This window comes from Aphelocoma coerulescens, chromosome 7 (genome assembly GCF_041296385.1).
Source record: "Aphelocoma coerulescens isolate FSJ_1873_10779 chromosome 7, UR_Acoe_1.0, whole genome shotgun sequence".
Classification (NCBI taxonomy): Eukaryota; Metazoa; Chordata; class Aves; order Passeriformes; family Corvidae; genus Aphelocoma; species Aphelocoma coerulescens.
In genome coordinates, this window is record NC_091021.1 from 21,450,599 (window position 1) to 21,477,129 (window position 26,531).

General features: G+C 37.3%; 1 protein-coding gene across 5 annotated transcripts in view; it reads left to right on the forward strand.

Moving 5' to 3' along the window:
- COBLL1 (cordon-bleu WH2 repeat protein like 1) overlaps positions 1–26,531 on the forward strand; it is an 80,651-nt gene that overhangs the window by 44,457 nt on the left and 9,663 nt on the right. For all 5 annotated transcript variants that reach the window (XM_069020792.1, XM_069020793.1, XM_069020790.1 and 2 more), the window contains 8 exons: positions 5,900–6,101; positions 7,026–7,254; positions 8,905–8,943; positions 9,822–9,916; positions 10,042–10,281; positions 18,324–18,468; positions 19,409–19,477; positions 24,317–24,575. In XM_069020792.1, the coding sequence (XP_068876893.1) occupies positions 5,900–6,101; positions 7,026–7,254; positions 8,905–8,943; positions 9,822–9,916; positions 10,042–10,281; positions 18,324–18,468; positions 19,409–19,477; positions 24,317–24,575 (1,278 nt within the window). The remainder of the gene's footprint in view (positions 1–5,899; positions 6,102–7,025; positions 7,255–8,904; positions 8,944–9,821; positions 9,917–10,041; positions 10,282–18,323; positions 18,469–19,408; positions 19,478–24,316; positions 24,576–26,531) is intronic.

Here is a 26,531-nt window from a genome sequence, read left to right on the forward strand (position 1 = left end):
GATCACAGCAATTTGGATGCCAGTTCGTTGCTATCCTAAGCTGAAATAAACAAACCTCTTTGTATATTATCCTTGTGTTAGTGTATGGCCCATGTCTTTCCTGCTGAAACCAAGCAGGCTGACTTATTTATTCATTCAAGCCAGGTACTGTAAATGTGTGCTTTTACCTACTTCTTAATGAGAGATGAAGTCTGGCATGAATCTGCACACTGTCATTTGCTGGAGTTCATGAGGTTGTTGCTTAGACATCAAATATCAGCTTGTTCACCAGAACTACAGTGGCTCTTTTTACACCTCTCCCTGACTGTGTGATTTTCAGGATAACTTAAATGTGAGGTTTTATTTCTCAGAAGAAATTTTCTGAAATAATGTGAGTACTTGATGCTTTATGGTGTTCTTTCCAGCATGTTTATAGTAAGGAATACTGCAATCTGTAAATGTGGTGCCTTCCTGATTTTAAACCTTCTTAGAAATGAGGCTCCATGTGTACACTGCCAGGAACTTCTTGTTCTTCTTTTTGTTCCCTTTGTCCATGCTTACAAGTACCATGGGCCCTCTCTTATTCTTTGCTCAGAACAAAGTGCCAGAAAGAAATGTTACATCTATCTTCACTTGGTCAGATTACACTGTATATAATTATTCAGTGTTTGAGACAGGCTTTACAGGCTTATCAAGAATTGCACTCGTTTCCCAATCAGTTTTATTATCCCACAGTTATGGGATTTTTCAATTAAGATACTGTATATGATTGATTTCATACATGGCTGTCTTGCAAATAAGAGCCAGTGTTAGCACTGTTAGGCTCATCTCAGAATGAGGGGAGATGCGCAAGACCTGCAGTGCACTATGAAACATTTTTCGAACTATCATTTGTTCCAGCTTTGCTCTAAGTCATATATTGTGAACAAATAGGCAAGTTCCCTCTAGAAATGACATAAACAAACAAATTGTTACTTTGCCTTTTTCTTCATTCATAATTGGAAGTGAGCAGCTCTGAAGGTCCTGAGGAGAGAACGCCTTTTAAATCTCATACTAGAAAAAGCAAAATGGTGAGTTTTAACAGCCATGTGCTCAAATTCCATGCTCCAGTAGAAGAAACCTTCAGTTTCAGATTAAGTTGAGTTAGTTTGCTCCCTACTTTGGCACAGTGGATAGCAAGAGAGAGCTGTGTAGCACAAAGCAAGGTGTTAGTGAGACAAATATCCTGATTACGTAGAAGTAGGTAGAAGAGGATCAGAATGAAATTCAAAAGAAGAATTAGAGAAGAAGATTCCCAGAGAAGAATTATTCATTCTTGGGTTGACCTAAAGTAACTAAAGCGAAAGACTTGAGAAAAGGAAGAACTGAAATAAGTCATTTCTCATTCTGAAATTTCAGGAATGGGTGGATTCTCTTATTGAAGCCTTGACACCAATTCGTACTTTGCAGTAGTTGGTGATAGAGATTCAGTTCATCTCTTCAGAGTCTGACAGGACGTGTGCACTCTGATAACAGGGTTTGTGAAGGGGGATCTCAGGCAAGCAGTTGTTTTAAAGCAACAACCACTCACCCACCTCAAATGTGGTAAGAGCAATGAGTGGTAGGAAGTGAAGGTACAGTGTTCTGAAGAAGGAATAGAAAGATGAGTGGAGCTTTTTGTTGGTTGTTTTGTTTTGTTCTGCTTTTGTTTAATTGGAACATTTTTCAGAGTGATTTAATAGCATAGAGCTGAAGAATTTTTTTGCAGCCTAAGGAGGAAAAAAACCCAAACCCAACTTGAAGAATTTTTTTTTTTTTTTTAGCAGCCTAATCAGTTTGATAGCTTTTTTTATTTACCCACAGGGAATAAATGCAGAGTTTGAGAAAGTTTTCTTGAAATTGTATAGTTTCAGTTGTATGCATCAGTAAATTAACTTAGCAGTTTCAGGAGCCAATATGATGATAACACATTTAATTTGGAAATGGTGTATTAAAAAAATAGTTGTGCAGGGTAGTATGTTTGGGGCTTCAGTTTCAGATGTCTTTTAGAGAGACCTTAGCTTTGCTGAATTTGTTTTGTATTATAAGAGTCCTTTGTGAGGTTTCATTTGCTCCATTCTTGAGTATTTCCATTTATTAAAATATTCTTAATAAACCGTTGGTTTACTCTCTATAACTAGCTGTGAATAACAAGCTTTGTTGTGGTGCCCTACTTTTCAAAACCTATTGTACTTAAATTTGTTCGTAACAAATTTTGTGAGTTTTGGTGGGTTTTGTTGTCCTCTATGAAAACAAGTGTCTTTTTTGCTTTAGAGAATTGAATTAGCAAATATTTTTGCAAGGAGGGCCATGAAACCATTATAATTAAGTAATTGGAGATCTATAGAAAGCCTGTGTGTATGTTTCTTTTCTCTCTTTTTTTAATATTCCACCCCTACTTAGGGATACTTTTGGTGATTATTGAGACAGTTTTGTTTGTTTGGTGGTGCTTACTGGAAATCTCATTATGGGAAGACATAGTTCCTCAAGTTTGATTGTATCAGAAATCTAGAATCTCAACTTTTTTTAAGTAGCAAATTTCTAGCCCTTGTTTTTGGAGAGGAGTTTGTCAGTTTGATGCATTTTTTTTTCCCCTTTAAACAGTTGAGCACTTGAAGTGACACCTTACACTGTTGATTACAATAATAACAGGCTTTGATACATTCCAGTGAATGTGTAGTTCTAGTGAAGGGTCATCTTTTAACTATCAGCTATGTGATGTAATGAGAGGCTGCTTTTAGCTACTTTTTATTGTTATTTAGTCAGGTAGGAACAACCTGACTAAACAGAGAAAAATAGATGAGAGATGAAGGGGTGCAGGAGTATGTAAATATATTTACACTCAGAGATTTCCAGAAAACCTAGAGTAAGTTAATGAAGTTAAGTTGCAAATAAGTATTTTACTGAAGTTAGATAAAGAAGGACCAGCAGATGATGTCATCTGAGGTAGCTGATGGCCACTTCTTGGTGGTTTGCTAAATATTAATTATGGAAGCTGTTAAATGTACTGTGATACATATATTCTTCCATCTTTAATCCTTGCAGACTTTAGGAAAAAAGAGTTTTACTGTAGAGGGATTCCTTGTGGAACAGGGGTGTATGATACCCCTGGAAAGATTGGACAACCCAGGGTTGCTGAGGAAAAGCCCCTGAACTGGCCCCTGGCTGCAGGCAAGCCTGGAAATCACCTGGCTGCAGGCAGCCCTGAAAGTCCTTGGCAAAGTTATACACTGGTTGTCTCGCCCGTGGATTAGAGGCTGTCTAGAGGGACTGGGTGTGAATCTTTGCAAATGTAGATATAAGCTTGTATAGGTGAACAATAAAGGGAGAACGATTCTCAAATCGTATCGGTGTTCGTATCGTTACTCTGGCCAGCTCTCTGGACTTGGTCCCTATCATTTTACTAGTTTTGGAGTCTATGATTACAAGAAGAGCTTGTTTGGTTGGTTTTTTAATCTCTGTAGGAATATCTTTCTGAAGCAGTTGTTGGAAGATGTCTTGCCTGCGGTGGAGTGGGGGGACTTAAAGTCCATCTTCCTCCAGTCAAGCACATTGTTTCTGGAAGTACCAATGGAAAGCAAATTTGTACCGAATCACTGTTCTCATGTACTAATTTGCATGTACCTGTTGTTTGTGTGCAGCTGGTACTGACTTATCATTCTGTCACTTGCTGTGTGACTGGTTAACGTGAGGGCTTGCCCCTGTCACTGTGGTGCATTTCCATGGGATGGTTTTCTGGGATCCTCGCTTGTCAATTCTTGCTCTGGTCATCTTTAATAATTTTACTTCTCTACAGTAACTGAAGGGCAGCTTTTAAAGCCAGTGTATAGAAATTCACCAGAAAAAAAGGTAACAAGTAACTTACTGGATACACTAAGTATCCAGAAAGGTCACTACAGAAGTAGTGTCTGCAGCCTCCTCTGGCTCCCTCCTCCTCGGCCCTGCCCTGCTCTGCCCCTAGTGAGATGGGGGAATGATGATATTTGCATTTGCAGCCCTTTTCTTCTTAGGGTGGCATGGATGTACTCGTTTCATTAGGGATTAGAAGTACAAGAAATGGAGTATTTCCTCCTTCTGTCTTGTAACTGAAGCAGGTTGTGCTATATACAGGAGATGAATTGAAATAAACTTTCTGGTTTAGCAATGTGAAAGGGGAGGTGTAGTTGTTATTCTGCATTTCGCATAGTATTCCTCAGGCTGCCACTGATGATATAGATGAAAGCATGGGAGTATATTACATTCTCCTATGCCTCTTCAGCCCATCTGAAACTGCTTTCCCACACATTGGAGTACCATTTCTGTATGTTTTTTTTTTGTTGTTGTTTTATTGTTCCTCCTGCCTTTGTCTCCTGAGGCAACTGTTCTCCTGCCACTTAAGCAGGCAGAAGCTTTCCTCTGGAAAGGAAATATCTGTCAGCTTTCAAACAGTTTCCATCTTCTGGAAGTGCAGCATGTGCACTGGAGAGTTCAGCCCTGCTGCTAGAAATCAGAAGACAGTTTGCTTATGGAACATTTGTCCTTTAAGAGGAAGGGAAACAGGAATGATATTCTAGGGTAAATTAAAGAGGGGAATAATTCAGTGTTTACAGTAACTTTTAACATTGAGTCATTCTTAATTATTTTTACAGAGCTGCATCATATGAAAAGTCTGCTTTAACTTACTGCTTAATATAGTCATGATCTTTGTTATCTAGAATTCTGTTTAATCTGATGGTTCTTTGTAGAAGCTATTTCCTCATTTGGCTGTGCTAACAGAATACTTGCCTCTGTTATGAGATTGCATCTAGAATTTAAGATTTCTGATAAAGCCATACCAGCCAAACCCTGTATTTCTCATAGACACTTCAGCATTTTTTTCAACATACCATTTGATTGCTTCACAAAGATATTATTTTCATAATGTCCTTGTGAGACAGAGCAGGTGATGGATTTCCTTGTTCACAGCTGTAACTGAAAGATGCAGAGGGTGTCATGATGAAATTGTCCTTACCCACCTCAAAAAAAATTATTGAGGAATAATTTGATAGTGCTATAACTTACTTTGCGTGTTACAGAACTGAATTAAGGACGTTCTCCTTACTTTTGGTGTATTTAAACATCTATGACACTTCTGTTTCAAGTACAACTTTAATAGATGTATTTCAGTAGCAACTGGAAATACTCAGCCTATCTTAATACCCTGTTCTGCATGTTCTTCATTAAGCACTGAGGGAACAAGGACATACAGGTACTACATCTGACAAATTCTGTTGGCCATTCTTCATTGCAGGAAGGACACCTTACATCACACAGAGCTTCTAAAGAAATGGCATTTGCCTGCTATATTGTCATTTAGCTTTTTTCTTGCTGTTGGTATTAAGAACCTAGATAATTCTGGAATCCCTAATGCAAGACTTTCTTAAAATGTGACTTTCTCAAGCTTCATTTCTCCTGCATCTTTCAAGTGGCTCATGCACAGACTTTCTGAAAAGAAAGTCCCTTGTAACTCAAAATGGATATAAAAATGCCAAGCTCTGCAAAAGAACTGTTTTTAATGAATAACAGAGTATTTATCACCACTGTTAAAGTTCCCACTAAATGTCAAATGAAGTGACTAATCCACATGTCCCTGTTGACCTCAGGAAAAGCTTCACACAAGCAAGCAGGTCCCACTCTGCTCAAGTACTTGGCATACTTTTGTGCAAACTGGTTTCATTTTCTTTTTAGTGGCTTTTTTTGGGAGTTGGCTATTTTTTTGTAATTATGTTTTTTTTAAAGCTCGAAGATATTTAAAGTTGGTGTCTGGCAGTAATTATTTAGTCCTGGAAGGGAAAGGACGACTTGGATTAAATGTTTAGCTGCTCGTCTTGTTATAGCCTGCTTAATTGTCATCTGTTGTGACAGTTCCATTTGTCTTTTACAGGAAGCCCATGATGGACTTGCTGATCTTTCTCTGTTCACAGTATCGTTTAAATCCATCAAGTTATACCATAGAGTTGGTATCCGCAGAAAATAGCCAGATTAAATTCAAACCCAACACACCAGTGGGAATGCTTGAAGTGGAAAAGGTGATTGTAAAGGCGAAACAAATGGATAAGAAGAAACCTGCACCAGTTATACCAGAGGTGAGAACTAAAATTAAGTGTATTGAGAAATTAGAATCACTGCTGTATTCAGCATATTGAGCTGGTAGCTCATCCTCTTGTTTTAGCTTTTCCTGTTGTCTTTCATCTTCTCACCTTGAAGCTCTGTGAAATGCTTTAGTCTGTTTTTGATAAGCTCCTCTTAGGTAAAATACATCTCAGTTTGTTGCAGCAAACATCTTTGCTGCTGAAAGAAGGAAATATTACAGTATTATTTGAAATCCCATGCCTTATCGGCCTTCTGAAAAATTCTGCAGATGAAGTGTAGCTGAGTACAGCCTTGAACAAACTGAAAATCAACATCTTGTACCATCTGTCATGCTGTGATATATGTGCCCTTCTAATTGTATGTTGATTTTCCTTTAATACATGCTGTTCTCTCTTGGCTTTTTTGTATACCCTGAAAAGGGCGGGAGCTTTAAGAAGTACTAAACCAGTTTCTGGGTGTTGCCTAAATCTTTCCTTCCACCTTTGTCCTTTTGCTGTGTAGAAGAATACTGACTTTTAGTTTATCTAAAGCACTTACAGAGGGCCAAGAGAGCTCTTCTGCTGCCCTTCTGCCTTCCTCCTACACACGTGTGCACAGGCACTTGCTTGTGGCTCATCACCTCACTTCTACAGCTGCCCAGTATAACCCAGCAGGGCATCTCCCTCCAGGCACGTACCCTGGTGCACAGGCAAATGGCACTGATGAAGGAGAAAGCAGTCTGCTTCACGTGTCCTTTTCTTGCACGGAAAGGAAGAGCAAAATAGTTATGTTTCTGAATCTTATGTAATGTTTCTGAACCTGCATCACTGGTGAAGTTGTCCATAAGTGAAATTCCTGTGATTACTGTGAGGCTGCTGTAAAAATGGCAGTTCTTTCAGAATTTGTGCCAGTATTTATTGGAATTTTCTTCTCTTTAGCAAACAGTAAGGGTAGTGATAAACTACAAGAAGACACAGAAGACAGTAGTAAGAGTTAGTCCACATTCACCCCTTCAAGAGCTCATACCAATTATCAGTAGCAAATGTGAGTTTGATCCTTCGCACACTCTACTACTGAAGAGTTACCAGTCTCAAGAGCCCCTTGATATGACAAAATCTCTTAATGACCTCGGACTAAGAGAACTGTATGCCATGGATGTCAGTCAAGGTAAGATAACTTCTGTAAATTGCTACTATATAACATTTTTAATAATGTGTGTTTTAATAATGTATACATGTTGTTGGGTTTTTTACTTAGGAAATTATTTTCTAGAAATTTAGTATATATTTCATTAGTCTTTCACAAAACTGAAACTGACTCATGTGTACCTGGAATTTTGTTTTCAGAAGTGCTGTATAAAAGTTTTATTTTCTAACCAAGTGTTTGCTACCAGCAGAGGTTGCTGAGTACAAATCCTCACTTAAATGCAAAGCCTTTTTTTCCTTTGCTCACACCCTCCCCAAAAAACCCAACACCACCCTATTTCCCTTAGCTCCTGCACATCATCATGATGACCTGAAAAGAATAGAAATGTTAGAGAAAGTTAGTTTTGTATTTAAAGTGTTAGAATATTCTGATGGTCTTTATGTATATTTCTGAATGCTGCTTGCTAATTTTATAGATTGTGAAGGAATAATAATTGTCTTTTTAATTGCGATCCAACAGGGATACAATGTATTAACTTTCTAATATTTGGACAGAAATTCCTAGGCCAGATTTTAAATTCATCTGGGCCAGTGACAGGTTTACTATACTGTAATTAAAAATTTTGTACGGTGTGATTTGTTCCATTTCAGACATTTCTTGCAGAAAATTTTACCTCAGTGTAGAAAACAGTAATATTGATTGACTCACTCCTGGTTTTGACCACTGTTTTATTTGCTTGATTTTATTTCTGCTCTAAAACTTGTGGGGCTTTTTTTTGTCTTTGCCCCTCTTTCTACCTAAATATGGTAACCTTACTGTTTGGTGGTTACAGTTTCAAGAGTTATCTCAGTTTACTTGCTAAGGGTCAGAATGACAGATTTGGATAGTATGTCCTTTTTCCATAGAGAAATCAAAAATGAAATACCTTTCTCTTCCACACTGGAAACCAACATATTTTAACTTGCCTAAACATGTTACTTTGACTACATGCGCCCCAAGTGCATTATTTGGTTTGTTGTCTGGTTATTTACGGCTTTCATCTACAGACTGGCAAAGCTGCTTTTTGCACAATATGCTGTGTGTTTCACTTGAATCAACAGCCAAAAATCCTTAGGAGGGCATACAAAGGCATATGTCCTTTCTACATAGCAATGCCCTGCTAGGAAATTTAGAAATTCTTCAGTTCTCTTAATAAGAAGTAGTTCAGCATTTCAATTTTGCAGGCAGGTTCAAAGCTCTGAATTTTCCATTATCTTTATGAAAGTAAATTGCGAGAAGTATCTTTTACTTAATAGAATTTAAATTCAAATTTTATTTTATTAACATTATATCTTAATTATACATTCCTGTTCATTTTCCAAGTTTGGACTGCCTGACCATCCAGACCAGAGCAAACTATTCTACATACTGATTTTTCTCTTTGCTTCAGAAATACAAGTGGAGCCTCCTTCCTTATGTACACAGTTTCAGTCTCTGTTGCATGTCTTCAGGCTCAAGTTCTTGAATGACTTAAGTATTAGGCAGTAAAGATACACATCCTTTTACTTCTGCAAAGTACCCAGTTAATTTTTCCCTAAGGTTGAAGATCCAGCTTGACTTTCTGTGTTTGTAAGTTGTTACTGTGTCTGATTCAGATTCATACTTTCTGTCTTTCTTTTTGTGTCTCTGTAGCTGCATCACCAGTTGATTTAAATTTACCATCTTTTCAAGGTAAGATTTACTGAAATAGGCGGTGAAACTGTAGCACTTGAGGGACATTAGCACCTGCTCCTGCTATAACATCTGCTTAACTGTGACATGAGTAATATCTCTGTCCTATCTTAAATGCATATTGCAAATAATAGTGCAGAATTGAATATACCCAGTTACATAGAAAGTATTTTTGAATAGTTTTACCCTAGATCAATTTATTAAATTTAGAATCATGTTTATATTGATACTTGTACCAGACCTGCTGATTTGTTGCTCATTACATCTGCATTCAATGGGATTTCTTCAAAAAAGTTCATTCTAATAAAATTTTTTAGAAGTCAGTCATTACACTTACAATTTCTCAGCATGAATACAGCAATTTAAGGAGGATAAATTCTGCAAGATAACAAGAATGGTTCTGACTGTATTTACTATGACTGCCATGCAATTATATATGCACTGATTGAGTGTTTGGGTGATCTTTCTCTGTAGTTTACACCCATGTGCAGGCTGGGGCCTGGCTTGTCCCACTTCACACTTTGCCATAAATTGAAGCTGGTAGGAGTGGAGAGCTGAAAAGTGTAGTGCTCTTTTTGCCTTTTACTATGTTTGTGATATGAACCATAACATATGACAAGTGGGGTGGGCTGGACAAAGTGCTGGGGGTATTAAGAGCAGATGAAACTCATTTGTCCTGAGTTCTGAGAAGGAGAGGAAGAACATGGATGGTAGGCAAACTGTTCACTTTGCAACACCTAGAAAAAATTTAATTTAGGTGATTTATGATGTGTTTTGTGTATCATTGCAGGAGGTTTATGACACAGTGAAATAGTAAGAATGCTAGAGAAATAATCTCTGCATGAAATAACATCTAGGACTATTGTTTTCTATTTTAGGCTCCTACCAATCTGAAAACATGGATGTTCTGAAGGAGAAAGAAAACAAAGGATTCTTCAGCTTTTTTCAACGAAACAAGAAGAAAAGAGAACAAGTAAGGTGTAGCTTTGTATAAGCGAAACTTCTAGGAAACATATTCCAGTTGGGCAGTCAGTACTGTTGATAGTTTTCCAGAAAATGTATGCAACTTGGATTTCTTTTTATTTCCCACACCCCAAGGCTGCCAGTGCCCCAGCAACTCCACTGATGAGCAAGCCAAGGCCAACATTTATCACGAGATCTAACACTGTCAGCAAGCAGTATGACTCAAACACTCTGCCCGCTGAAATGCCGAAGAAGCGCAGAGCTCCTTTGCCACCCATGCCGAACTCTCAGAGTGCTCCCCAGGAACTCGCACGAGGCCAAGTCAGGCCTACATCTGATATGGTGAAATCCAACAGCTTTGATAGGGATGAACAGGTTAGTTACATTTGCTTCACTTCTCTTAATAAGTACAGACATAGTAACCCTGATAACCCTGTTGTTAATATATGATGAGGCTAGAATTAAATGGGAAATAAAAGTGAAGTAACTGCTTTAAAAAATTCTAGCTAGAAAATAACAATAGAAATTGAATGATGCATTCCTTTTAAACTTTATAACTGAAGTAGCTGCTGTATTTTGAAAAGGTAAAACCAACTTCTTATATAAATTGATATTGTAAGCACCTTTTTGTTCTTTTGGATGAATACTTTATATGTTTAAATATGAGAATGTGGTCTCACTTTATTATAAGTAGTACCTGGGGTTGGGATATTCCTGTTAATTTTGAATATTTTAGTTACATGGGATAATGAGTAGTTTGTTCTTTACACTATACTGTAGAAAAAAGTGGACATGGGGAGCAGTCTAAACATTGTTGTGTTCCCAGCAAGTTAAAGTAAGGTTTTTATTTTAAAAATTGGGCTGTATTTTATTGAAGCTACGAGATGTGGGCTACCTATCTGAGTAACCTATATATATATATATATATATATATATATATATGTATCCCATGACATGCAAAAATTCTGCCAATAGAATTTGTGAAAATTGACTCATTAACTGCTATCCTGGTATTGGACATACTGTCAATTGTGAATTCCAATTAAAGATCAAAGTTAAAATTTTTGTTATATTTATTTTTAAATTTTTTCATACATTGCTTTGAATACAGTATCTAAAGATGGTCTTTAGATATGAAGTTACTGACATGTTAGAAAAATGAAATGCAGAACTAAATGAAGTACAAGTCTGAGGGATTCATTTTGAATTAGACTTGGAGACAAGAAATTTCAGACTGTGACTACCTTTATCTTTATACAATGATTTAGTCTCTCACTGGTGCACAGAACCACAAGAGAGCACTGTTTACCAGAAGTTCTCTCTTTGTGTATTGTGTCCTGCTGAAAAGCTTTATCATTTGAAGAAGACAAAGGTTTCTTTCTGAGTTTTAGTAAAAGGAACCTTTGGGGAGAGTAAGAAAATAATAATTTTTTTTTTTTACTTCACCATGTTTCTCTTTTAATTGAATTCAATTTTTTAAAAAATAGCTTATTAATGTCAACATGCTTTAAATGATTAATACCCTATTACGTCTAAAAGTAATGTATGACTACTTGGCTGTCACTCAAACAATTGCTTAGATTTATTATTTTGTACTGAATTTCTTACTGAGCTAAAGTGATCTGACTGAAGTTGAATAGCTCACAAAGAGGACATCCAGATCAAGGTATATTTTTGTGTGTATTTTCTATTTTGTACTGCTGTGTGCAACTCACTTAAAACTTAGAGGCCTTTGGCACACATTTTTAAGGTGACTTCTATCTCACTAGGATTCAATTGCACAGTGATTTATCAGAAAATACAGCACTTGGGACTTAAATGTGGGCAAATATTTACTCTTTCCTTTGAATTTTATTTATTCAAGTAAAATATTTTGTCTTTTGGTATCTACCTTCCAATAAATATCATCTAGTGAATGAATTTGGCATAGTACATATTGCTCAACTTGATCAGGGAACTACTAATAAGGATCCTGTGAGAGACTTCCTTGGAGAATCAAGTTGCTGATTGGAAAAGTACTGAAACATTTTAAGAGACAGCCTTCCTGCAGCACAAGAGTGGTCCATTCTCCTGAGTGGGAATAGGTGTAGACATAAAAACAAATAGTTAAATGTTGTTAAACAGTCTCATTTAAATGTCCTGCTGAGAGAACTCAAGTGCAGAAATAAAAGGGGGAAGAACAATTCTCAGAGAGAAATACAGAGATATTTCTTGGACATGCAGAGATGCTCTTAGGATTGCGAAAGCAAGCCTGGTGCTCCAAGTGGCAGAAGATGTCAAGAGCAAGAAATTTGTGAATTAGTGGTAAGCAGAAATCCAAGGATAAAGGATGAGGTCATCTGCCTTTTATTTTAGCAAGGTGTTAATCACAGTCTACGTCAATTTTTTTTTTTTAAAGTATGATACAAACCAGACAGACAAAACATAAGATAGGACAAAAAGTGGCTGCAGTTCAAACAGTGGGAGTAATGGCTGCAAGTCAGACTGGTTGTAATGTGGAATTCCTGAGAAGTTGGTGGTATGGCCACTACTGTTAAATATCTTTATAAATGATCTACATCATGGAACTGAATCCAGCTTCAACAAACTTGAAGTCGACATCAAAATGGGCAGAGAGGCAGGTACCCCAGCCACCACTCAGGGAGGCAGTGACAGGCTGAATGAGATTTTAAAAAGGACCATGTGAAATTCTCTGTGTGAAGTAATCCCAAGCATCAGTATGGGCTGGGGTCTGGTCATGTCATCCACCTTGAATCCAGTGTACCCAATAATTTTATGCTACACCTGCACTACTGTGTCCAGATTTGTTTCCTGCAGTTCAAGACAGAGACTGAAAGCAGGCCACCATGGTGTTTAAAGGTTTGGAGAAAATAAATGTTTTAGTGGAAAGAAGGCTCAGATAGTATCTAATCATGTTCTTCTGATACCTGGATGGTGTTAAAGGGAAATCAGAGGTATATTCACAAGGCTGCGTGGGGACAGGATGAGAACCAATGGGCATTAGCTTCTCCAGAGGAAATTCCATTTGGACTGAAGAACAAAACTCAGCACTGTGAGAACTGACTATTGGAATAGGTCACTCATGAGAAGTGGTAGAAGCTTCTTTGCTGGAAATGTTTGAGATGTTCCTTGACAGGCTCTTGCAATAACCAATAATAAAGTGTAAGAACTTGTTTTCAACAAAGTTGCACCAAATGATCTCAAAAGGTCTCGCTTAATCCAGGTCAGCTCTCAGTAAGGAGGCCAGTATGATGGTTACACTAGATCACAATTATTTCATTGTAAACAATATAAGAATTTGGTCTGTCATATTCTCTGCTGTTGAAATGTGTGTCCTGCTGGTAGGACTTAGTCTCTCTCAGGCTGCTCACCAGGCTGATTGGTGTGTTCTCTGGGCTATTAAGTATGTGTGGGAATTTGGCTGTAACTTCAGTGTCCAATGAAGTGAATTTACAAATGTGAAGATATACTTTTTTTTCTTAAGGGTTACTTTTACATCACTTTTTGCCTCACAACAAGCATTTCATTGCAAATCATACTGCTCTTAAGAATGCCTAAGTTCTGTAGCCTGCCCTTTGGTTTACTTGGCAGACTGGATACATACTTAATTTCTTCTATGGACCAGGATGACCTTCTGCATGGGCCCTATTATGGGTAAATCTCTTTTGTAACATCCACAAGGAAGACAAAGTGAAGTGTCAGTTTTGCCTGGATAAACTGTCTGCCTGGTTTTGAGAGAAACATGTCAAAGTAGTAACATCAGACAACAGTGGAATGAGCCAACTTTAAGGGAACAGAGTTCTCACTGTTGTCTTTCTTCAAATTCTCAACATATTGTAGTCCAGTTTCTCACAGTATGAAAAAGGGTTTTAATGTTTACTTCCTACAGCTTCTCTGCTACTTTTCCGTTACAGAAACTGCTTTCTCTTTGTTTGAGTAGTTACATTCTGATATGAGGGTTGGAATTTTTTTTGCCTCCATTTCAAGGTGATTACAGAATTAGTTTTTAGGGACACAGTCCTATTTTTAGGGGAGAAAATAGTACAGTGCATGTCAGGGTACCTTTTGCAAGTTATTACACAGCATGACTTGCTTATTCTTCTATATGAGACTTGGAAGATGCCTAGTAAGCTTAAATGGTTAATGCTTGTCCAGGAAATGTCTATGTTAAATCAGGTGGGAAATGAGCATGTTAGTCTCTAATATTGAAATCCCTCACTTATTTGTCGGTTCTAATTCTGGGCAAGATGGCTCTTGCCAGAAGTATGTTTAGAACTAGCAAGTTTAAATACACTTGCAAGTAGAGAGGACTCTCAAGGGTTTTTGCAAAGTGTTGTTGTATAATTTAGTGTGGGTATCTTCACAGTTTTCATAAAAGTGGTTGCAATTTTCTAGTAATAGCACTTCTTTAAAAGAAAAGCATTTGATTATGCCCAAAATGCCGTGGCTGATTTTCTTCCTACTCCTTTATTTATAAAAGCTAGACTGATACATCTGCATTTTATCCCATCAATGTTTCTCTCCTTACACTATTTACAGGTATTGTATAGGAGCATGCATAAACTATGCTTGGGTAGAAAAAATTAGGTGAAGATTTTTAGTCAAAACATTTACAGTTTAAAATAACGGATGGATCTTCTCAACTATAGAAATACAAATTGCTGTTATTTACACAACCCTAACTCCTAAAGAAATCTAAATCTCCAGGCTACCTCTTAAAAAAGAAAGGGAAGAAGAAGATGGGAGACTGGGGGAAGGGTGGGAAGCAACTAAACCATAAAGTATTCTGAAAAGATTTTTTTAGTCACTGTCACAGGACAGCTTAATTAGGATTTCTGTGAGGGGTGAGTTCCATGCTGAAGAAATTACACCGGAGGCTCTCTTGCCTGCAACTTGATGGTCAGCCCTTTAAAGGAGAAGTTGGACAATGATGCTTTGAGCACTATGGATAGCAGGGAGGGTTTGGGTAGAGTCAGGGTTACCTGGGAGAAGAGAGTGCTCAGGACTACCTGAAATTTGCATGAAGATAATCTCATATTATTCTGAGATGTTTCAGAATTGGTGGTGAATTTTGCATGCATTTACTTTTCAGTATATCAAATGCATAACTTTATTCCTTTATTGTATTTGCTTCTGTACCAGCAAGATAAATCCTAGGAAAAAATAGTCATATTGGTTGTTTGGACAGAATATCACCAGCTGAGTTTCTCCAAATACATTCTGTATGTCTTTTCTTTCCAAAAGATCAGAGGTACATTACTTACTTTGTAGTACTGAGGATAAGTTTAAGTATTTTGGGAGGGTTAAGTCATGTAATAGAAATCGAATGCATGAGTCATTGTAGGAGCAAATACATATTTTTTCTGTTGGACATACATTTGCCTGCATACACAAAGGGAAGATAGAAATATTAGCAATGTGCTTTTCTATCCCCACGTGACACAGTCACCTGTATATCTCTGTTAAATTTAGATATGTATGGAGCAAAAGAAGTAGGATGTAGTGATAGGAAAATGTCTGTCTAGTGACCTTTGGTGTGGGGTAGGCTTTCCAGCACACTGAAATGCTCCACTACCACTATATTCTTTTCCAAATGCTTTTGAATTTTTGTTTCCATTGTAGCTGCAAACTACTGTGCCTTAATTACCTTTATTTGCTTTTTGAAGTGATAAAAAGGGGAAGGCACTATGTCTGCCACTGCATACAGAGGCTGGAACTTGGGAAGCACTGGCATCTACCAGTGTTTGCTTTGGGTGGGATTTGGTGCCAAATTTGAGACTAAAAAGTTTTCATATCCACCCTTGCTTGTTGCAGGATGAAGAGCGTGTATGGTATTAAAACTAGAACTCCTGCTTATGTTATAGAAGTTATGACAGAGTTCACTGATGTTTCTGCATAAACACCGTTAACTACTTTAGTGATCCTAACAAGAATTTTGATGTAAATGTAACTGAAAAAGCACTGGTGTTATCATAGGCAGTTGGTATGACACATGAACACCCAGATGTATATTCCAAAGCTTTGTCAGATATGTCTTAATAACATTATTTAAATTTTTTCCCATCTGTGTAAAGTACTATTTTCACATTACAGCCTTTGTTAGGATTTGAAAGCTCTTAATATTCATATGTTGAATAATTCCTGAGAAAATCTGTTCAACACTTGAACCTTAACTGGAACATTTAGTACTTTCTTGAAATCTCTCTTTGCAAATTGTTTGTTTCTTTGGATGCAAAGGGCAGTAGAAAGGCTTATAAAAATCTAGTAGCATTTGTGCTCTTATGCTGAGAACATTATTCCCCCCCTACACACACACTTGTTGTGTGCAGAAGGGAACTCTGGTGACATCTGTTCAGCTGAGTGAGTGTGCGCAGAGCGCGGTGCCAGCCGAGTCACTGAGGGAGCCTGTGTGAAGCTGGAGAGGTGCAGACCTTGGGGCAGGGAAATGTGGCTTTGTGCAGAGCCTGAGCACAGCTGCCAGAGAGGAGACAAACACCACTGCCCAACTGCAAGGAGGAAATACTTCAGCAACAAAAAACCCCGTCATCTGGGGAAATAATATTGTATTCGATATCCCCTCCTGAATAAATTCAAAGGCTGAATACTATTAATTATTTTTACTTTTTAAGAACTATTTTGGAACTATGAATAAGAAATTATACAAGTGTAAAGCGGTTTTGTTATGTGACATTTTAATCTGGAAACTGACTTATTTAAAAACTACTCAAGCATGCAAGTATTTTTAATTAGGAGTGATGTGTTCCTATCCTCTGGTGTTCTTAAAAGAATATTTCACCCTGTGCTTTGTGTTTTCTCTCTAAAACCCCGACTCTTGCTTTTCTGTAAAAGGTTTGAGTTGCCTGCTTTGGCATTAGAGTGATGGGTAGAATTGTGTGAACATTTTTGGACAGTGGTGCTCCTTACAGTGCAGTATCTGTGGATGTTATACCTGATACCAGGGTCAGACAAAGCAGATGACTGAGGGTGCCCAGGGTGGCCCAGAGGATAGTTTTTCATTCATAGCCCTGTTCATTCATTCAGGTGTTGTACTGCAATCTCACAGGAGCTGCCAAACACTGCCTGACAGACACCTTGTGCCAATGTCCTTTCTGTTGTCATTTTCTTTATAGATTTGATTGTGTACAACCAAATACTCTGGCTTTAGGTCTTTAATATCCCACTTACTGTGGAATCTTTGGGTATTTGTTCAGTGATAGCTTTCTAAATGATAAGCATCTTTTTCCGTGGAAATTGACACGGTCAACAATTCTATTGTCTGATGTTTTTGAAAGGATTGCCAGTGAAACAAGAATATGCAGGTGTCTTTATATGCCTTCTCTGTTCTTTGATATTGTGCTTTGTGAAGTGGGCTGGCTAACTGAAGCACAGAGAAGTTCTCTGAAGATGACCCCACACCCAGCTGTTGTGTGGATCCTTCTAGCTAGAAATGAATGTCACTGTAAGATTTTATTACATTGTTGAGAAGACAAGTGATAGGAATCAGAAACAGGCAGCTGTGTCTAGTTCCAAAATGCATTCCTTTATTGCTGGGATCCTGACCATTGTCATTCTAGTAGATGTGGATATAGTTTTCTTCAGCATAAGGCAAGCCATAGTTAAGAATGGTGAGCAAATTTACTACTACTGTCTTTCTGAGACAGACAACGTGTTTCTAAAACAAAATGCAATTGGACTGCTATATCATAAAAATACGAGGTCTTCAACAGGTACCCTTTATCCATTTTTTAATTGTTTTGATTATTTGTGAATTAAGACTTTTTACTTTTACTACAAAAATGAAGACATTACTATGATATAACATCAGTAGGTACTATAAAATTTTTTTTCGCAACTTACTAAAATTTAACTTTGTTAAATATTGTAATAAGACAGTTGTACTTGATAAGTATTGAAATCAGGCATTCCAAAAATTTCTATGAAAGTTCAGGTATTTCAAGGAGGGAAAGAAATTCATAATAATTATGTATACAGGCCAATTAGGACTACTGTTGAAGGAATGGAGAAGGAAACATTATGTTATGTCATTACAGTGGGGTGTAGTTGAAACTTCTTTCCACAATGAGTTTAGCTACTTTTAGAAAAGAATTATTTTGGGTTTGTAGAATAGCCTTTGGGCATAAAAGAATTCAGATTTCTTCTACACTATATGTAGCAACTGATTTTCTTTTACTGCTCTATGTTGCACCTCTGTGAATATATTCAATTACTTGAGAAAATATTTTTTTTTTTTAAAACAACTCCTTGGAGGAATTAAGATGAAAACCACAATATGTTTGGTAATACATTCTCTCTTTCCCAAATGTATATTACAAATACTTTTGGAGAATAATTACTAGAGCTATTTTGCTGTTTTTTACTGATTGCTAATAATCTTCCTGCCCTGTCTCCCTTGGCAGGCCCCTCTGGGATTAGTACGGAAAGGTTCCCTGCCACTCAGTGACACTGCTTCCGTGAACTCCTCTCTGCGCAGGATGAAGCGCAAGGCACCCTCACCACCCTCTAAAGCATCAGAAGATCAAAGTGAAAGCAGTAATGAGCCTGGTAATCTTTTTATGCTGTTTAATTGGAAGGCAACTGAAAGTATAGCTGGCTAAACATTAAAGTAAGCCACCTTATGAGATAAGAACCTCAAGTGAGCAACCACAAAACTGCAGATGCAAAGTACATTTATTTTTGTTACCTCACCAACTGGGGAAACCTCGAAGCAGCACCCGAGCAGAGGCACCCAAGTGGGAACACAGGCGCCGAAGAGCTCGGTACATGCCAGAGGATTGCCAAACCTGCTCCCTTCCCTCTGTGTCAGGGATTCACCCAGATGTATTTACCACAGTGCTTTGATCTTTCCCACAGCAGGGCAGGAATCTCCAGCATGTTCCATAAGATGCCTTGTAAGTCTATCACAGGCCTGTGTTATCTGAATGCAGGTGTTCCACTTGTCAAACACACAAGATTAAACAGCAATTAATATCATATATGTGGGATTTTGCACCCCTACTGCAAGTCACTTGAGTGTGTTTACAATCCTCCTCACCAATCTTCTGTTATTTTCCCTCAAGTGTGAGAGAAAGAGGTATTTAGAACATGCAGATCAGAAAACACAATACCAAATTAATTATAGTTAGGTTAGGTATAGAATTGTGTTTATGTTACTCAGGTGGACTGCTTGGGGTGGGGAGAAAAGATTAGCTTCTCTGGATCAGAAAGAGTATAATAGCAAATGGACTCGCTAGAAGAATCTTGGAGAAAGTTCAATATTGTTTTTTTGTAATTCTTCTGTTTGATCAGAAATTCAGTTTTCTGGTTCAAAAATGCCTGAGTTGAGATTAAAAGATCTGGAAAATGTGACAGTGAGCACTAGTTGCTTCAGAGGAGTTTCTTGAAGAAATCACTAGTCTGTATGACCACAATCTAACATTTTATCTAGAACTTTTCTTGGTGCAAAAATTGAGAGGTGGTAAGGTTGATGCTTCACTTTTTGCAGTAACAGAGTCAACAGAATCAGCCTCCACTAAACTGGAAGGAAGAGCCACTGAAATGCAGCCTGAAACAGGTTGGTTCTTTTTACAAAAGTATTGATAAAATCTGCTTCATAGCAAGCTATGGTAATTCACAGCAATAAATTACTATACTATAGATGTGTCATAAGTATAGAACTAATTTTAATGCTTCAGATCAATTAAGTTTTCGTTTGAAGTAAAAATATGGCATTCTAAAATAAAGATATTTTACCCTTAATGTCTACAGAAACAAATACAATATATTTTGTATTGGTATCTGTGCTTTACATTCAATAAACTAAACATTATCCCCGTTTTCCCTCTTTCCTCACAAGTTATAGAGAAGAACTATCCAGAATTTCTGTGATTTTTTTTGTACCTCATAACAAGCTTTTCAAAAGCTAAAGCCCAGTGTTGTTTTTAGAACCCTGCCTTGTGCTGCCCTTGACCTGCATAACATAGGGGCAGGAGCAAATCTGTGCCTGCCTTTTGGTTGGCATCTGAACAGCCTTGAAAACATAAGTTGTAAATCTAAACTGAATGCATAAATAGTTGTTTATACATTAAATTATTTGTTGGGTGTTATGGGAAAAATGTGATATATGAAAGTATAGCTGTTTAAAATACAATTATTTAGCTGCTGAACATAATCCTTTTTTTGATTTATGCAGTTTGTACTGTGAAGTACTGTTGTTTGTAAGCACCAGACTGTAGGGTTCAGTTACAAGATACAACATCTAGAAGTCTTCTAAAATTTGCAAAAGCTTTTAGAATAATCAGTGCCAGTGCAATCTGAAAAAATAACTCTTCAATGCATTTCATAAGAATGAAGTATATAAATGCTAAGCCTGTGGAGTGCCACTGTCATTATATGAGGCTAAACACTCAGTTACTGTGCTAGTTGACAGGAATTTTTAAGTAGTTTTCCGGCTGCTTTATTCAGGATGCCAGTCAAATTGGTTGGAGTGTTAAAACACAAATGTACCACAAGAGTTGAAAAAGTCATCTGCTAGGATGGTAGGTCACTGGCAAAGGGGGAAAAATAAAAAATCAGTAATCAGTAAACTTGGACTTGGTTTGTGTTTAGGGCAATTTATGTAAATTATTGGAAAAGACATTAAGTAGAAGCAATACGTAATATAATAAATGGGAGTATGAACCTATACTGTGGAGTCTGAGGTTGAAGATCTAACAAACTTGTAACCTTTCCTTGTCCTAGCTGTTGTAGCAGATGAAAGAGAATAATCAGTTCTGAGTGGCTTGTTTATTAGTACTGAATTTTGTGTGTTGAAAACTGTGTTATCTACATGCAGTGGGTCTAAGATGAGCGAGGTTATCATACTGGGATTTTAAATGAAGTTTTTCTTGTTTTCTTGTACTTGTTTTTATCTTAAGATTGTTGATCTGTGCTAGAATTTTTGCCTTTCCCATCACTGTAATGTCCAAGTGCTGTGTAGATAAACAGCCCTGAACTTCAAAGAAATGGCTTGTTTGTTTTTTGATAGATTTAGAAACTTCTGATTGAGGCATTTGAGTTCTGTAATTAAATACTTTAATTTAAGCTGTAATGGAATAAAATAGAGAAAGGTAATCACCTTCACTGGGCTTAGGGCAGTCTATATTGAGTCCTTGGATTTACCTCTGCAGTTAGTGACAATCTTCAATCTCTAGTTCTCGTGTCTTCATTCAGTGTCCTTTGCTGAAGACTTGATGTAGTGCAGTTTTTGAAAATGTACATACAAGTCACATAGCACAGCTTCATTGCCTCTTTTTTTTCCTCATGGGATACTGCTGCTCTCTGGTGGCATCTCTGAAACTGTACGAGGCCTGTGTATAAAGGGTCCTTTCAGCAAAGCCCGTTGTGCTGTGAGAACCAATATTAACCTGCAGCAAAATCAGATGCAGTATACTTGTCCTATTCCTAGTCTGAAAATTACCACATTTGGCAATTGTTTTAAATGGATAGAATAGTTCAGTATATCTTTAATTGCAAAGTGGGACGCCATTTTAACTCTACAAAAACCCCAGAGTTCCATCCATTTGGATTAATACTGCTTTGATTGCCGGGCATCTGGGAAGCTTTGTGAGTTTTTGTCCAGCTATGACTGGCATTCCATAGTAGTTCTGTTATGCAGTGCTACTTCAGCAAATAAGCAAAATAACCTAAGCTGCAAGTACAGCATTACCTTTTGCCCTAGAATGAACCACTGCAAGTATTCAATTTGGTGTCTGTTAACTATGCACTGCTTAGACACATATACATTGAGTGGAGCTTTATAGTATGGAATAGGCAACATTTCTCTTGTGAAATGACAGTTTTCCCATGGTGTAAAAACAGTCTCTACTTTGACAAAAGTAGTTTGAAGGTACACATCTACTAGAATAAGCATTGACAAAGAATTAATGTGAACATTTAGGATTATAAGCATCAATTCACTTTATCAATTATGATTTTTGTTCACCTTCCCAAAATTTAATTAATGCTTAGTCTTTATTTTTCTAGGGAAGAGGGTAAAACAGTGTTCAAAACAAATTTTGAAATTAGAGATGTTTAAAAAACTTTCTATCAAACAAATTGATATAATCCTATTGGTTACAGTATTTCTTAAACACCTTGTTAAGGGCTGTAGAGTCAGGAGCAGATTTGCATGATGCAGTCAGGCTTTTTGGCTCTGGTGCTTATGAGCATAAGAGCTCACAGAGCAGCACCAGCCTGTTCTCTGCTGGGCAAAGGGTATTCTTACTGCTGAAAGGAGAGTCACAGTTGGTATGTCAGTCATCAGGTGTGTGTATATATATCTATATCTATTTATATATATCTATCTTCACAGTGGCACCCTGTAGATTCTAACAATGTTGATTTAGGGCTACTTAAAACCCAGTGACTAAAGTTCTGAGAGAATAAATTATATGCAGGTAGAAATGCAATTTATATTATATATGGAACTGCGGATAGGGTGTATAAGCAGTAAGGCAACAGTATATAGCCAGTATTAGTGTAAGTTCTTCCTAGCAGTATGTTGCACGTAAAAGCTATAGGCTGAGGGTTTGGAAACAAATCAGAATCTGACCTGCTCCCCTAGGGAGTTAACTGCATGTTGTAAGTGAAGGACGGTTGTTAAATGTTGTTTGTTTTCAAATGTATTCAGACTTTATTCTGCTACAGCAGTGACGGCCCAGGTCTGAAATGAGACCCAGTAACAGATGAAAACCCACTAGCAAGCAAAGCTGATCTTATGCTGACAAATGAGGTAGAGCATTTTTTAAGAAGTGTGAGGGCTGTTTTTGTTTGGTATTATCCATTTGTAGGTCTGGTTAGTCCACCCCAATGCTTGGAAGTGTTTCTAGCACAGCAAAGAACAGACTTTCACGTAGCAGGAATGTCTCCTACCAACCCAAGCTAAGTTTCCATCCCAGGAGTATAGATATAACTCAGCCTTTGTTACACTCCTCTCCAGAGGAAAAGCAGCAGAGAAATGACAGCAGTGCCTGGGCATAAAACCGTAACAGCTCCAGAATGCTTCCATTTATCTTGTCAGAAGTCCTGGCTATTCTTTGTTGTATAATTCAGTATTCAGACTGAAAAATCTGGCTTTGTTCCTGTAGCTGGTAATGGCTCAGGCCCATGGTGTAATAGGTCTCACCAGTGAAGGAGGCAATATTCTTGAGAGCCAGTTATGGGCTGTGGGATAGTCTTGGCCGGTTTAATGTTTGCTCACATTTTGTTATGCCTTGTTTGTGCATTTTGACATATATATTTAACTTCTCACACATAATGATACTGCCATTACTAAAATGATCTCTATTGTAAACATCAAAGTTTCTGTCCTGTACTGAGCCTTTCTCCAATACATACATTCTCTTATTACTTTTGTCTAATAGTGTACTTCTCTAGAAGTACTGGAAGCATTGTAGGATACCAACTGCTAAAAAAATGTCAGTCTAAGATATTTTTTTTTTGTACTCTGGGATCTGTGACTTTCCAGTATTCCTCGCTTTTGCTTTCTTTGTTGACTTTGTTGACTTTTACTCTTGGAAATTTACTGATACTACTTAGAAAGACTGCAACCTAATTTTCCAAGTGCAAGGCTTGTTCCTAATAGGTATCAGTGCACCCAAATCTGATGGGAGTACCCTAGTCAGGTGTATTTATTAGTTCAACTTCAAGTACACTGATTTATCTTTGTCCTAATCCAGCAACCCAACCTTTTAGTTTAACTATGCTCTGACTGCAAATGTCAGTATTTTTATGGATTAACACTTTTCTATGAACTTTATTTTTCTACTGTAACATGAAGAACTGCACAAGACACTTTAATACACTTAGGATGGTTATGGGAAATTTTTGCTAATGGTGATGAAACTTGTTCAGACCACAGGCAAAATTGATATTTGGGTCGCTCTTTAATTCTTTAACATTCCTGCTCTGATATAGAGGAACTGTGTACTTTAAAACTCACTGGAAAGCTAATGGAAGTACAAGAAGGCTGGGTAAAAGAAACTGTCTGCCTCCATGAAATTAGGGGTTATGAGATAGATCAAAATATATTTAACAATCTTAATCCAGTACTTGGGTTAAACATGGAAAATGTTTTAAAGTAGGTACAGATACAGAGCCAGGTGGACAGTAGTATGGTCATGACCATATTCTTGTGTCAGAAGATAATTGTAAAGAGCTAGAGAATGCTGTGAAGTCTGGATGGATCTCTTTTTTTGTTTTTTTAATTTACCTGAATTATGAAAAAAAAGTCAGTTTTCCTTCTTCAAACTACTTAGGCTGCCTTCAGCAGTCCCTTTTTATCTACAACCTGCATTGAGAGCTGTGGTTTGGTTTGGGTTTTGTTGGGTTTGGGGGTATTTTCACTTTCTTTTGCTTTCCTTTGTGAGTGTAGATGTAAGGAGCTCAGAATACAACCTGGAAGAAATTGATGAAAGGGAAGAGATAAGTGTGCAACAGGGAGAGGGAAGTGAAAGTACCAATACCTCTCCCAGGATAGGAGAGGTTGCTGCAGCCTTCAGCTCTGCTGAGATACCACTGGAAAATGACAAAAACGATCCTGCTTCATCAGCTCCCGTTCCTGGCAGTGTTTCCGTAGACAACTCGCAAAGCTTCAAGGAAGAAAAACAAGAAAATATGAGCACAGATGGCAAGTAAGTACGTTTTGTGACAAAGAAAGGAGCATTGGGGAGACAATGGGGGAGGCAAATAAAATGCAGAGTGCTGTTTCATTGTGAAGTACAAAATAGAGAATTGTGAGAGAGGAATGAGCTTTAATATGCTTAGCTTTCATTGTAGCACTCTTCTGTGCACAGTAATTCATGAAGCTTTTCAGCAGAAATGACAATGAAGTGTTCTGCAGTCTATTCTGTTTAATCTTCCCTTTCCTTACTATTCAAACAGCTGGAGCCCAGAAAAGCTGAACCCAGCTCTAAAATGTCCAGTGTATTTACTAGAGCAGTGTGCTGCAAAAAATTTGGCTTGATTAGGTAAATAAAAATATACAAATTTATTCTTACAGATGGGGAAAAATGGATACATCAGCCATTTCTGGTTTTTTGGGCATGATTCTTATTGCTTGCATCTTTGTTTTGGCTTTAATTTTTATTTTTTCTTTTCTTTATGTGTGGTCTTGACCTGTCTCAATCCATTTGCTCTCAGGAAAACAAGTTAATTCAGCTTTTTTAAAGAATAAACACATTAGTTTCCTTAAGCACTCTTTTTCCCTTCTGGTGATGCTGTACCTTTGCCCTTCAGCATGTTTGTTAAACTGCCTGACTCAGCAGGTTTCCAACATGAGTTAGTGCCTGCTTGAAATAAATGTTGATTGTCCAGAGAAGTCCCATTGTGTTAATGTAATTCACTATTTCTCTGTTCCCTGGGGCAACTAAGCTGGCTACTGTTCCCAAATTAAATTGAAAGAACTATTTCGATTATTGTACTGAAGCCAAAACGTGTGACTGCCCTAGTAGCCAAGAACTTTCAAGGTAGTAAAGAGATGTTTAACTTGTATTTGAAGGGACATTTTTGTCAGTCCAAAGTCAGATGTGGCTTTGCAAAAATATTTGATACTCTGTCCTGGCAAATATTGTCCCAGTTTTTCCTCTTTGGGGATCTAATAAATTGTCTTGAATTTGCAAATTATGAGGCCTGTGTTATTGGGCCAGTTTGCCTGATTGTCAAGGGGATGTTTCTGTCCCTTCCCCTCTGTGAATTGGTAGTAACCTTTCATGTTTTATAATCCTGGTGAGAGTCAGCTAGAATGTACTGCACTCTGGCTTTAGAGTTTGGCAATTGCTTCCTGAAATATCATGGGGATTCCAAAATGAGGAGTAGGGTTTCTCTGACATCATATATCTGGAAAACAAGATAATTTGAATCTTATATATAAGATCCAATTACTTTGAGAAGTGTTTTCTTTTTTAATCAAATCAGGGATATATGCAAAATATTCCAGTCAAAACCACTAATTTCAATAATGATACTCGGTGGTGTTTTATGGCTTTTGGGTTTGGTGGGTTTTGTTTTGATTTTTTTTTTAATTCCTGTTAAAAATCTAGTTCAGACTGTTGTTAATAGTTTTAGCTCAGTCCCTCAGCTGTGTTAAAAGGAATGGAGCTAAGTAAGAGTACAGAGTGCAGGACTGAGCTTTAACTTTCTTCCAATACTAATTTTGAGAGCATATGCTCTCAAAACCATTTGGTGGTTTATTGGACACTTACAGTATGTTTGGGACTACACAGGCAACATGAGCATGGATGGTTATTGAGAAGTGTATCATTTTAAATGATTCAAAGCAGATGTGTCAGCTCAAGGCACTGATTCTGAAAACTGATACATTTGATGTGGCAAATTAATTGGAATCTTCATAATGCCAGTATTTCTAACTACATAAAGTAAAAATATCTCGAACAAAGTTTGAAGTTGTAATAACTTTCTATAAAGAAATTTTAAGTATTTTTGCCTTTTTCATTTACCTTCTGAAGCCAAGGACTTAATATCGCCCCCCACCCTCAAAAAGATTACTTTTTTATTCAGCATTTTTGCAGTTCTCTTGTCCCCCATGAAATGAGGGAAATAGATATTGTATGTATTTGCAAGATGTTTAG